Source organism: Haemorhous mexicanus, chromosome 8 (assembly GCF_027477595.1).
Source record: "Haemorhous mexicanus isolate bHaeMex1 chromosome 8, bHaeMex1.pri, whole genome shotgun sequence".
Taxonomy (NCBI): Eukaryota; Metazoa; Chordata; class Aves; order Passeriformes; family Fringillidae; genus Haemorhous; species Haemorhous mexicanus.
This window is the reverse complement of record NC_082348.1, coordinates 9,562,202-9,575,877: the sequence shown is the minus strand read 5'-3', so window position 1 is coordinate 9,575,877 and position 13,676 is coordinate 9,562,202. Positions and strand designations below refer to the sequence as shown.

Sequence of the window (13,676 nt, the reverse complement as noted above, 5' to 3'; positions counted from 1 at the left end):
TTTTTTTCCCATATCAAAATCATGAGAAGGCAGTTTTGGTGCTCACCTGGAGAGCTGAGCAGAACAGCTCCTTTGGCATGGGAAATCAGTGAGTGTGTGCAGGAGAGAGGGATGGGAAGGGTTAAGAAGAAATGTGTTTAAAAAGGAGTTGGCCTGGCACTAATTCACTCTTATCTTTAAGCATATAACCCTGAGTACAATTAAGAGCTTCTGCTGACATATGACCCACTATGGTTAAGTTGCAAGAGGCTTTTTACACAAAGGAGTATTTAAAATTTACCATCACTGAGAACTCAAATTCCTCACAAGGAACCCCAAAGCAGGGATTTCCATACAAACACACACAACCCCCCCGTAACTGCGGGACAGGTCTCATTGCCCTGGGCTTGGCTGGCAATTAGAGCCATCCCTTTTGAGCCATGATCCACGTCCAGACTTGCATCACGCTCACACCCAGGGCAAGGCAAGGAGTCTGCCATGTCTGAAACCTCTCACTGCATGGTCCCAGCAAGCTGCCCTCGGCCCATCAGGATGCTGAGTCAGGAGCAGAGGTGATGAAGAAGACAAGGGAAACAGGCTGCACCCCACCCAGACTTGCAAGTCAGTCACCACCACAAGGAAGAGGAGAGGAGAGCCTGGACCAGGCGCAAAAAGCACCCACTGCAGCTCATGTTTACTTGATGCTTTTCTTAGATGCTGAATGGTTTGTTTTGACACCAGGAATAGCTGCAAACAAAACCACACCTGACAACCCACCTCGCTGCCCCAGGGACACATGGCAGCAGCCAGAGCCCCCATACAGAGTAGGCTGGGGAAGGAGATTCCATCAGAGAGCAGGGAGCCAGCATCCCTGGTTTGGATGAAGAGAAGACACATGGAGACACATGGCAACTGGAGGGGAGCACCTACCAGATGAGCTGCCATGGGCAATCCTTCCTAAATGTTTTCCCAAGACCAGGCTGGCTTAAAGTAACAAACAGAAAGAAAAGCAACCACCTGGGTAAAGCCAAAGGAGCACACAGATAGCCTGATCATGGGAGAAGCTGAGGTGACAGCTCTGGATGTTCTTGATAAAAGGTCATTGGAAGTTTCAGGTACACCTTTGTTGCTGAGTTGTCCAGTTCCATCCTCTCCTCCTGCTGCACTCATCTCCTCCGGCATGTTTCACTCTGTTTCACTCAGCAAAAGCCATGTCACTCCAATTAAATCACACACCAGCCAAAGTTTCCAAGATTTCTCCAGCTGGACCATGTCCCCAGCCTGAGGGCAGGTGTCAGAGACTGAGGAGGACAGAGATGACAGAGGATCCCTCAGAGGCTATGCCAAATCTCTGGGAGAGGCACTATGAAGAGTGTGGAGTGCAATGCCACCATGGCAGAGACACCTTCCTGGCTCAGTGTGGTCACTTTTGCCTCATGATTAAAGCAAGAGTTTTCAGTGTTAAAATCCATTTGACTTTCCACTTTGGACAGAACTGGTGAAAAGCAAATACAGACAGTTTTTGTCTGGTCAACAAGCAAAGTGCAGTGAGATGCCAATGCTTGGTCAGAGCCAAAAGCTGGCCTAGAAACTCACAGCTGATGCAAGCTGTCTTTATCTGCCTCACATGAGGCAGAGCATGCACAGAGCTTGGCACCCATGCATGAGGTGATCTTACAATGTAAGTATCCACAAATGGCTCAAATGAAAGGGTTCTCCTCACTGCCCTTACGTGACTAGGAAGCACCCACTGATGGATGAGGTGAAAATGGGGACTACAAAGGTGTCAGTGGTGACACTCTCCCAGGAGGCCACTTGCTGCTGTATCCATCCTTCAGTGCCAACACCCAAACCCATCTGAGCCTGAACACCCTTCCCTACACCCAATTTCGCTCTGGCATAATCCTCAATTCAATGGACTTGATCCCAACTCTGGTGGTTAAAAGGCAAACAAAAAGACACTTGCAAAGAGACAAGCAAAAAAAAAAGGAAATAAAGGCATGAAGGCTCTGATATCACCACAAAGTAAACCACATCATTTGTGTCTTTTGTAACTACCAGTTTGCTTTCCTTCCACAGCAATGAAGATGAAAAAACCCTCCTGCCACTGTAAAAACACTCTACAAAAACTCATTAATCAGCACTATAGGCCATAGCAAATCTCAGTTCCTCCAAACACTTTTGTTAAGAAGAAGTTACATTGCCTTGGTCTCCTTATCTGTAAAATGCAGACAAAAAGCTTAATTGATTTACTCAATGCCAAGCTATGACTCAGAGCTAGGATCAGAAATCAGGAATTTCTGGCTCTGGCTCCTTTTCCTTAAAGGCTGTAAAAAAGTCTGCTATGTCTGCATCCTTTTCAGGTACTTAAAAATAGCTTCAGGCTCCCTGGTACAACAGTTTCCCATGTCTAGATGCAGAGATCTCCCAACAGCAACAGCAAAATTAGAAGCTGTCCTATTTTGAATTTCTCAAGTATCACAGTGACAACCAGGCCCATCATTATTCCCAAAAGCCAGGGCTGAAGTGTGGTTCATTATTTACAGCAAAAGGCACATGAAGACTGCAGTCAGGCTCCGTGCAAACACAGACCCTGCCCCTCCAGGTGCAGCCACCACTTACCCAATGCAGGGATTGTTTTGGTATCTTGGCGCCGTGTAGGAGAAAGGAGAAATGTTTTTGTCCACGAAGGAGCCAAAGCCCAGACGGAAGTTGCTGGTGAGCTTTCTCATCTCCTCAGCCAGCTTGGTCCCCAGGTTGCGGATGTTGTCCAGGTCGTCGTTCATGGACAGGGACAGGTCCATCAGGTAGTAGAGGTCCACGGGATAGTCCTCCACCTGCCGCACCTGCACTCGGAACGAGGTCCGGTCACCTGCACACGCACAAACCGTGGGCATGGTGAGCAGCAAACTCCCAGCACACACAAAAATCCAGATCACACTTTTTTTTTTTCCTTGCAGAGCAGAGAGATCACTTTTCAAAAGAAAAGGGTGAGGGCAATAAGCTTTTCCAAATACATCCCTTAGGACTCACAGGAAAACAGGTATTGACTTTGGGTCCTCTTAAGCTATGTAGCATATTGGCTGGGCTGGCAAGAAAAAGACACGGAGTGCTTGTCTCTATTTTAGCTCTTCAGAGGTATCAGAGAGGGTCTTTCCAACTCATCTGAGAGAACATCTAAGGGAGGGACACATGAAAAACACTGTTGCCCAGTGTGCAGTCCAGGGATGTTTTCTTAGAAAACAGGAAAGAAAAGTGTGAACCTTAAACAGATATTTCAGGGACTACTGCAACAGGGACCCTGCCCACACTTACTTAAGTACATTCTCAAAGAAAACCAGGAGCAGTCCAAGAAGTCCTGCACAAAAGAGAGCAGGAGGTAGAGCAGAAGAAGGAAGAGGATCAGAAAAAAATAGCCAGTATGAAGTGAATGCAAGATGTCCTCTGAGCTGTGCAGGGAAGTCAAGGGGAAGCAGACACAGAAGAAACACCTTTGAAAAGGAGCTCCCCCCAAAAATGGAGTTGGAGAAATCAGAGCAAAAGGGAAGTGAAAAAGAAAGTTGTTAGGGTCACCCAGGGAAGCACTGAGGCAGAGGTGAAACTTCCCAAAGTGATGAGCACAAGGGAAGGAGCTGACAGGGCTGAGTCACAGGTTGTGCAGATGTGAAGAGAAGCAGAGGAAAGCCTGCCCCTGACCTTCTCCTTTGCCACACTGGTTTTCAGAGATACCCTCTGGAAGGGGGGGCCAGGGAAGGCCACCACAGGTAACACCTACCCCTCAGAAAAGCTGAGGTGGCTTCAAAGTGAACTCAGCTTCACACCAGATGGACCTTGGTGAAGCCAGACAGCAGGTGGCAAAAGTTTGCCTTTCACTTTGCTAAGTGGGGGGGAGGTGTAAATAAAACCACACACCCCAACCTCACAAGCCAGGCTTTGGAGATCCCATGTTCCCAGCTTCCAAATTAGCCCCTTTTCCAGTTCACTGGGGTCTCAGCCCTGTGAAAGGATCCAGGGAATTGGATCATTTCAAAACTAAGCTCCCAGTTCTGCCCTCTCCCAGCCCTTTGAGGGCAAGGCTGAACTTGGGGCAGTGGCAGGTTCTACAAAACACTTGTGACTTCCCCTCTTCTACCCCAGAAATGGAACTCACATTTTTTTTGTATTGTGAAAACATTTCCCTGACTGCTTTATTGTTCTCCTCCATATGCACAGCAGCACAGCTGCTCCCACTTACTTCCAGACCAACAGCAGCAACAGCATCCCAAAACTGCCGTGCTGGCAATGCACAGCACAAGGGGCTCTGCAGCCTTGGTGCCAGAGCCCTGCCTGGCACCTGGGGTCAGGCTGCACCAAGCCAGAGCTTCTCAAACCTTCAAACAACACCCTCCTTCTCCTTCAGCATTTCCCTGCAATCTGCTGCAACCCCACCTGGAAAAGGCAGGGCTGCAGGAGGCACCATGTGCAAACATGAACGTGTAGATATTGCCCAGCTGTAGGCAGCAAGAAGCTCATGCCTTAAATATTCCTCCTTCCTCCTTACTCTCCCCAGCTTTCTTGTCCAGCAGGAGCAGGACAGGGCACAAGGCTGGGATGTGGAGTGCAGCAGGTGCTCCAGGTGGGCCGCACGTTATACTTGGCATGCATTTTGGTGGGGGAGCAAAGAACAACACAACTCATGTAGCACAAAAACTTAGCACTGATTGCAGGGTAAAAGACTGTGATTGCAAGCTTGACTTTATTCAGTGCTGCAAAAATGTGTTTAAATCTGGGAAAATTCTTTCCCATGCCCATATTTTTAATTCCTACATATTTTTCCCACTCAAAAAGGGGATGTGTCCTCCGTATTTTGCAATGTTTTCATTTCCAAAAACACTGCTCTTCCTGCCAGAAAGGGTATTTGGGATGCTGTGATCAAACGTGCTTCTCTTAATAGTTACGAATTTATTAGTCCCTGAGAAGCACCAAAACCAACAGGATCCTGTGGCTGGTTCTTCTTTCATTCCTAACTGCACAAACCAATTATGTCAGAGAAAATATCACTAATGTATGTAGATGTAAGTGCAAAAGAATTTATTATTCTCTATGGACAGTATTACTCTCACACTTCTACGGATAATCCAGCCCCCTCCTTCTTCATGTACTGTTGCCACCATCCTCTCCTTAGGGCTTTTACTGAAAAGTTTTAAACTCAGAGCTTAATTCAGAAATTTTTCTTAGATACCATCATGCAGAAGCAGTGCAAAAATTGGAAAAATTGATTTTGATCAATTTAAGAACATAAACTCAACAATCATGCTTATCCAGCTTATTCCTGCCTGGTGAGGCTTATGGCTTATGAGCAACACAGCTGCATCTATTCATTTTTTAAGTCTGTTTACACAATTGCTATTTTTTTTAACTAGGACATGCTGCTTTATAGCTGGGCTTAAGATTAAAAAGCAATATTATAAAAACTGAATGCTCCATCCAACAGCTTCAATTTAAAGACATCAATTTAAGGCCTTTGGAGTTTAGCTGAGGACACAGATTTGGGGATGTGACTTCTGCCACAGGATGATGAGATCAAACTGCCTGGATGGGAATAGCAAACAATTGACAATCCACTCCCTTCTGCTTCTGCTTAGTGGTCTAAGAATAAAAGATCACCATTGCCACAGACCGCCACCACGTGAACTCGTCTTTGAAACAGGACACCCCTCCTGCCCAAAATTAAATCAACGTTGTCTCCTTTTTGTCTTCACAGGGTGAATCCTGTTCTCCCAAGATCAAGGAATAATGGATGATTTAAACTGGCCCTGCTAATGCAAGAGTTTAAGAAGTGATCAGCTTGAAGGTGAAGTGTTGCCCAACATCAAAAAGAGAAGAAAAATGGGAGATACTATCACAAACATCTAGGTTTGTCCCTCCTCCTGCAATGACTGTGATGGCTCTGCAAGTGGAGTACAGGGAGAGGAGTTCACTGGCTCAGAGAGGGAATTGCTGCAGGGGTCCTCAGGGTGATTCCTGCAGCTCAGCCCAGACCTGGAGGGCTTCTCCATCACAAAGAACTGAGGATGGCCATGAGTGTGGTCCCCACAAGGGTGGGCAGAAGCAGCACACCAGCCCTGTGCAGCCCAAGGCTTCCAAAAGCCAGACCCCAGCAGGCCACAGGGAGATGGATCCCCACACCCTGCCACTGACTGGAGCAGTGGACACTGGATGGGCAAAACTGCTGGGGACTGGCAAAGAGAATTTGCTGAGCACTGGGCACTATGTGTGCAGGATGCACAGGAGATGAGATGTGGAAGCTGAGCCAGACCTTTCTGTCAGGAATTGCTTCAAGAAACAGCAGTAATAACAACTCCCTTTTGCTCCCTTTTTTAACACAACATTCAGTGGCAGAAGCCATGCATCCAGATGTATGAACTGCAGTGACTGCTCTCAGGTATCTGATTTTAAGGTTTGAAGCAAATTATTTTAGATTTGAGGGTCTGACCAATGACAGCTGAGGAAGTTAATTGAAAAACATGACAACTTCTAACTTACACAGCTAAAACAAATACTCTTGCAGCAACTGGTAGGCTCTGGGGGAGCACTGATAGCATAAGCACGAGCTCAAACCCCTGTTTTTCTTTAGCAAAACATCAATATTTCTTCTTTTCTGTATGCTCATGAGAGCTGTCACAAAACTGTAAGCCTTAGAAACCCACACCAATCACTTAAAATGAATCAAGCTTTTATATTTGCTTCTTATCTTTGCAATAAAGAGCTTTTTTCCTTCTTCAGAAATGTCAGCTGCCAAATTTTTTCAAGAATTCTAAACCCACATTAAAGCCTCCCCCCACCATGCAAAAACTTTTGATAACAAGCATGCTCGCATAGCTCGGATGAGCTGTTCCCTTCTAATTTTTAATTAAAAGGAAGAGATTGAAGAAAAGTGATGGCTCAGGAGAATGAAAGAGGGGCCTGGCTACAGTCCAAGGCCTGAGTCACAAGTTCAAATCTCCATCTTCTGCCTTGATCCCATAGCTCTTTTGCATACCGACAGAAAACAGATATGTGGGTTTGTTTCCAATTTATGGAAGGACTCGGTTTAGAGTCATGCCCTGTCAGCTTAGCGGAGGAACCAAAGTTATTTTAACTCCTTCTACACAGTGATTCCATTTTGAAGCCAAGCAGGTTCCTCCTAAATACATGCAGGTGTTAAAACCATTACTGGTAGAAGTTGTGGGTGGGCTTTGACTGACTTTGCCCAACAGCGGTGTCCTCTCATGGAGGACATGTGCCCCAGCTCCAAACCTGTTTGTGACTCACCACCAAAGTTCAAAGGTATGGAAGGGGCCAGCAGTCACCTGCTTTAGTGGGCTACAAGGCCACAAACCACAGCGTGCTCTTGGCACATCCTGGCCACCCCTTCCCCCCCCACCCCACGGAGCTGCTGGGGACTCACCAGGACGAAGATTCAAGGCGACCTTCTGAGGAGTGATCTGTGTGACATCCAGGTGGCTCTGGCCAGAGCCCTTGCTGCTCAGAGGGACGTTCCTCACCACGCTGATGCTGCTGCTGGGGTTCTCGATGGCTCCGGCGCAGCCGTTTGCAACCAGGTTCTGCAGGAAGTCACACCGGGATGTGATGGACTTTGTGCTGCTGAAATCCTGGGGGGTGAAGAAGGGACAAAAAGGAAGTGGAGGGGAATGCATCAATCCCACAGCAGGGGCTTTGTTTTGACATGCTGGTATCTAACAACTATGACAAGGAGAAGCTGGTGTCCTTTGTGGTGACGGTACTTGGAAGGAGCCTGCACTGAGCCTTGAGCCTTTCAAAAGGATCAACCAAAAAAGGAAGCTCTGTGTGGATTTGAACACTGAGTTTGCTCACAGAGCACTGAAACAGAAACCTAAGCCTGTGTTTTCAGCCTAGCCACAGCAGCAGCACCTGTTCCCAGCCTGACCACAAGACAGCAAAGCAAAGCACTTGGTTTGCTGCAGGCACAGTCCATTGCCATCCCTATTATTTTATGCGCATGCATGGTCTCAAAGGAGAATTGCAGAAGACAGAAGAAAGAACAAGGAAGTGGCACTGAGGGAAGCAGGACAAACCCACCAACCCAAAGAGGGCCAAGTAAAGATGTGAAGCTGAAGACAGGCTGGGTGGCTCCCTCTTCCCTGGGTGAGACACCGCATGTCCCCACACAAGCACAGTGTGGGGAATAAGGGAGGTGGGAGAAACTTCATGGGAGCTGGTGAAAACGCAGACTGTGCCCACCACAGAGAGTCAGGCACAGGCAGCAAGGTGCAGGCAGAGGCCCACTGCCAAAGGATGGCCAGGAGGCTCCCAACACCCATCCCAGAGCTCCAGCCCTTGCTGTGAGCCCCGTGCGTGGCGCACAAAGCAGCCTTGTGCAGGGCAGCGCTCAGGAACAGCCGGGAACACAATGCACCCTTTTGCAAGAGCCTGTTTGTTAGAATGCCTTTTTTTTTCTCCCCAAAAGTGCCAAAGGGAGCAAGTCACATGCCCAAAACTTACTGGATTTTCAACAGTCGATTCCTACTTACTTCTGCACTACAACAATAGAGACAACCCTCTTCAGCTCCAGGGCTGAGGGACTAATGTGACATGAAATAATTCAGAGAAGATGCTTGCAGCCATGCCAGCCCCTCCTTCAGCAGCTCAGCCAAAACCAGTGTGGGGCTGAATAAACCTCACTTACTGCTGAAACTCCAGCATGGCAAAGGACAGGAGAGACATCAAGGAGGGAGAGGCTCCTGACAGATCCACATGGGGTGATCTCCAGGGGTCCCTCAAGGACAAGCTTGGATACAGGGCCCTGGGACACAGGCAGAGGCTTCCAGCTGCATTTTTCTCACTACAAGGTCCCAATGCTATTTGAAAAATGAGAGATTTGCATTCCAGCATCCAGCAGCAGGGTCCAGCCAAGAAACCGACGACGGCACATCAGATGGATACGAACACAAATTTCTTGGAACGCGTCGTGTAAACAGATGAACTTCCAAAAAAGGAGGACTGGGACTATTTAAATCATCTCCAGCATGACAAAATAAAAATCAGAGTCCCTCACAAAACTGGAAACAACGCCCAGCCTTTCAGAGCTGCACATTTCAGGCAGCCTTGGAGAAAAGTTTCTCTCAGATATGGTTTTACCTGAAACCAGCAAAAAGCTGGTGGGGTCCAGGTGCTCCCCTGGGCCTACCCACCCAGCAGCAGGGGGAGATGCTCTCCTACTGTCACAGTACCCAGACCACAGCTGCAGGTGAACACCTCTGCCAGCTCATTTCTGCTACCACCTGTTAGAAAGGAGACTCAAAAAGTGCTGCAAAAAGCAATAAAAACAGTCCAGGAGCACAGCTATGAACTTGTAGTTACTCTTGAGTAACTAACATTGGAGAGAAGCATCCAAATGGGGCAATATTTAGGGCTGCTCACATAACTGCAGCTTCTCTCAGGTGTTTCCAAGCCTTCCCAGGGTCTGCTCCAAAGATTCCAAGGGAAGTCTGGGAGGTCAGGGGGAAGCCCCTACACAGCTCTTAGGTCAGCAGTACCTTTGCACTCCTCCAGGTTCCCCTTGCTTGATCCAGCTATTTTCTCTAAACTTTCTTCTAAAATGGGTCCAGAGGACTTGCCAAAGGGCAGCAATTGCTAACCTGCAGCTCCAGTCAAATCCAGCTATTTTCTTGTCCTGTGAAAAGCCATATTACCTGAGGTGGAAGAAAATATCCACCCTCAGGGTTGCAAATGCCTGAGGGGAGGGTGGTGCAGCTCAGCACCTAGGGGTGCAGGACTGACCCCTACTTCATCTTGATTTCTTACCCAGGCAGAGTAACACTGAGCAGGAGGGTGACAGTGGCCTTGGGAAAGTCCCAGCAATCACCACTGAACCCTGCAAACAAACACCCAAGCTGCACCCAAAGGTCAAAACCCAAAGCCAAAACTGGGGATACCAGGTACCATCCAACTCTAGTGCAAAGTTTTCTGTGACAGAGAAAATCAAGGCTCATTGGGGTTCAGTAAAGGGAAAAAGGGTGAGCAGACCTGGGGAATAAAGGACATTGGACAGGTCCAGACAGCTCCTGAGAAACCACAGCAAAAGGCAGCCCCACAGCAGCTCAGACACAACATGATGGCTCAAACCCCAATCTTCCCCAGGCAGAGAACACCCTGGGGTCAGTGAAGCAATTCAGTGTGCCCTCACATCTGCCAATTGTCTGCCTGCAGGCCTGCTTGGGCAAGAAATGCAGCAGATGCCCCTCACAAGGGGGAACCACCCCAACCTTTGCTTTGTGCCACAGAGGAGCACTCTGGAAGATCCCTAGCCCCTGTCAGTCACTCTGGCTGCTCCAGCTCCCCCAGTCGGTGCTCAGAAGCTCACAAAGGCAAATGCACACAGGCAGGCAGGATGAATGGAGACAACAGTGTGACAATTACATGCTCATCAGTTTGACAGTTTTAAGACAAATTGCTCGGTTCATGCTATAAAAATGGAGAATAGCACTCACTGTATCTAATATCTAATTCCTGACTAGGCATGTCCCTACCATTCAGCCCATCCTGTTCTCTTTTGATGAATCTCAATCATTTTTTGCTTTAATCAATCCAGTTCTGCCTTAATTCAGTGTGAAACATGTCTGCTTTCTCCATTAAAAACAAAACAAAACAACAAAACCTTGACATGCTCCCTTTAGGAACAACCTCGATTTTCTTTCCTCATTCTCTAGGCATACATTTCTGAGATGGAAGAGAATGGGGTAAAAGCACCTGCTGGAAAACAGAGAGTGCCACTGTGGAAATTTCAGTTCACTTATTCAAAAAGGACATTTCAGTTTAAGTAATGTGTATCTCTGGTTTCCATGTACACACATAAATGCATCCACATAGGTAATGGACAGATGAACACAGTTCATCCACCTAACAAACACATCCAACAAACAAGAGGAGCCTCTGCACACTGTACACTGCTCCCCAAAGCAGAAAAAAAGAAAACATAATGGTGACATTTCCCCCCCATACTGGTACTCCCAAATGCTCTTTTGAAGAGCTTCACCTCCTGCAATCACCCCAGGAAGGTTTATCACAATTAAAACCCCCACCTTTCTATGATACCTGCCCTGGCAGCTCAGAGGACAGCACTGAAGCCACTTCCTGAGCTCCCTGTTCTCCCCAGCAAACCCAAGAAGTCCTGCTCAGCCTGGGCAACCAGGTGTCACTGCAAAAAATTCCACAAGCATCCTCTGGTCCCACACAGGGGAACCAGGCTGCCACAGAGATACAGCAACCCCACAGGCCAGTGTGCAGCTTCCAGTCAGAATATTTTACCAGCACCATGCCAGCAGTTTCTCATCATTCCCAGCTTCTCCTAGACCCTGCAGATTCCTCAGTTCCAGCGTGGATGGACAGGCTGCAGCAGTCTCCATCACACCAAGAGTCATTCTCCCTCAGAGAGCCCTGTTTCAAGGCATGCTCAGGTGATGGTTAAGGCCACATATTCACACCTCCTCTTCTAAGTGCCACTGAAATCACCACCTTTGAGGCTTGCCTTTCAAGGTATTCTTCCACAAGCCAACAGAGTCGATGCCTGCTCCCAAATTTCCGAGAGCCCAAAGACCTGTGGTTAGCTCAGCAGCATCTGGAGGCTCTAGGGGCGCTGCACATCAGAAGCTGCTATCATCAGCTCATCCATCAGCATCCCTTTGGATGGGAACAGAGATGCTGAGCACAAGCAGAAGTGAAAAGAAGTCCAACCAAGGCAGGGGACGTGATGCACCCTGTACCAACAGGTTAGGAGGTGGCAGTCATAAAATGAGAGCACCTTGTCTGCTCTGCTGTAAGATCTATCTGTACACATCCCCTTACCCTCACAATTCAGGGCAATGTAAATTCAGGAAACCTTATCCCTCCTGGGAAACTACTGGGTTAGAGCTCACAAAGAAACTGGTATGATGGTACCACCAAGTGATATACAGGAAGATCAATTATACATATAACTTACATATAACTATAGAATGCAATTTTATATATATATAGCTATACAATGTGTGTGTATATATATATATATATATATATATATATATTTATAAAAACCATATAACAGACATCTCTAAACATACTGTATACATTATATATAGAATTATACTACATGTACTGATAGACTTCTACTCTATATATATATATATATATATATATATATATATATATACTTCCTGACAAAATTATTAATTTCTGCTTGCAAAGCCGATAAAAGCTGACCCAATTTGCTCACAAACCTGTAAAGTAAATGCAAAGGGAGCACAAAATACACACAAATCAGCTGACTGAGGTTCTACCATAACACAGCTGCCATCTGTGGAACACACTCCAATATCCACCCCTTATATTTAAAGAGCAGCAGAGCTATAAAATTTGACTGGCATATATGCAACCAGGAAACATAGACAGCAAACTGCAGCTAATGGAAAATGCTAAGGAAAACACATTAAGAGCTATTTAATAAATTTAATAAACCTGACTAGGCTGCAGCAGAAGGGAAGGGGAATAAGGTGGTGAAATGACTATGAAAAGAAGGCGGATATTATAGAGTTTATAATATTACTTTAAAACTTTCTGAAGTTGAAAAACTCCAGGTATCGTTGAAATCCCATTACCTCACCTGATGATCTCAGCTAAAGAGAAATAATTAGTTTCAAACAGTACATTCTAAAAAAAAAAAAAAAAGAAATACAGAATTAGGATAAGAACTTGCTAAGTTTTAGCATGTAGCATGTAATAGGAACAGCAGCTTTTGAACACATGGCTCTTGGCACAAAACACCTTGAACTGTACATTTTTAAATAGCTTCTGCAGGCTAAAGGTCAGGAAGTATTACAGGACTTCCCTGTAAACACCCATCTTCCTCCTTGGCCCTTCCATTCCAGTCAGGAATTTTCTTTTTTTTTCAGTAACTACCCTGTTTGCATGATAAGAGTCAGGCTGCCAGTCCCATTAGTACAATTAGTGGTCACAGTGACCACCAGATAAACATTTCCACTAGCAGCATTCTGCAGAAAGTTGTCTTTTGATGCCAAGTAAGGGAAAAAAAAAAAAAAGAAAAGCACAAACTATTGGGTACCCATAGCTTACTAGCCAGCGTTCCTGGATCCAATCTCACCACCACAGATTAGCTGGCTGGAAGAGGAGCTCTTACAGCTGTTTACAAGATGTCTCAGAAGCAAGATCTATTGCTTTACCCTTTCCCTTCTGCTCACGAATTGCCTGGCTGGAAAAAACAACCCAGGAAAGCTGTGACACTGTCAGGCAGTGTGGTGTTTGCAGCATTACAGGGTTTTCACTGCAGAGCTGCAGCTGTGCTTTACCAGTGAAAAATCCACTGAAACAGACACAGTGGCTGGGGCACCTCCCCAGGACCCAGCCAAACCAGAGGGACTGGAAGCCACCTTCATCCCACATCCATCTCCAACCCCAACCCCATCCTCTGCCCTGGAGCTGGCAGTTGCCCCAGGCAGGCCTGGCAGCAGGAGGGAGGGGAATAGCAGAGGGGACAGAGCCTGCAGCCTCAGCTCAGCAACACCAGCTGCAGCTGGAAGGTGAAGTGAGTGCTCAGAAGGGGACAGGGACAGCCACACTAGAGGAATAATGGTCAGCAGGGAACAGAAGATCACCACCACAGGCCATGCCCATTGAGAGGTTCAAGATCATCTACTGCTCTG

The 13,676-nt window shown here is 46.9% G+C and overlaps 1 protein-coding gene across 1 annotated transcript in view; it reads right to left on the bottom strand.

Annotated features, from left to right (window-relative positions):
• The window catches only part of ITGB5 (integrin subunit beta 5), a 57,033-nt gene that overhangs the window by 38,275 nt on the left and 5,082 nt on the right, over positions 1–13,676 (bottom strand). Inside the window, exons 3-4 of the mRNA XM_059852693.1 lie at positions 7,409–7,613; positions 2,602–2,851 (exon numbers count right to left, since the gene is read on the bottom strand). Of these exons, the coding sequence (XP_059708676.1) occupies positions 2,602–2,851; positions 7,409–7,613 (455 nt within the window). The remainder of the gene's footprint in view (positions 1–2,601; positions 2,852–7,408; positions 7,614–13,676) is intronic.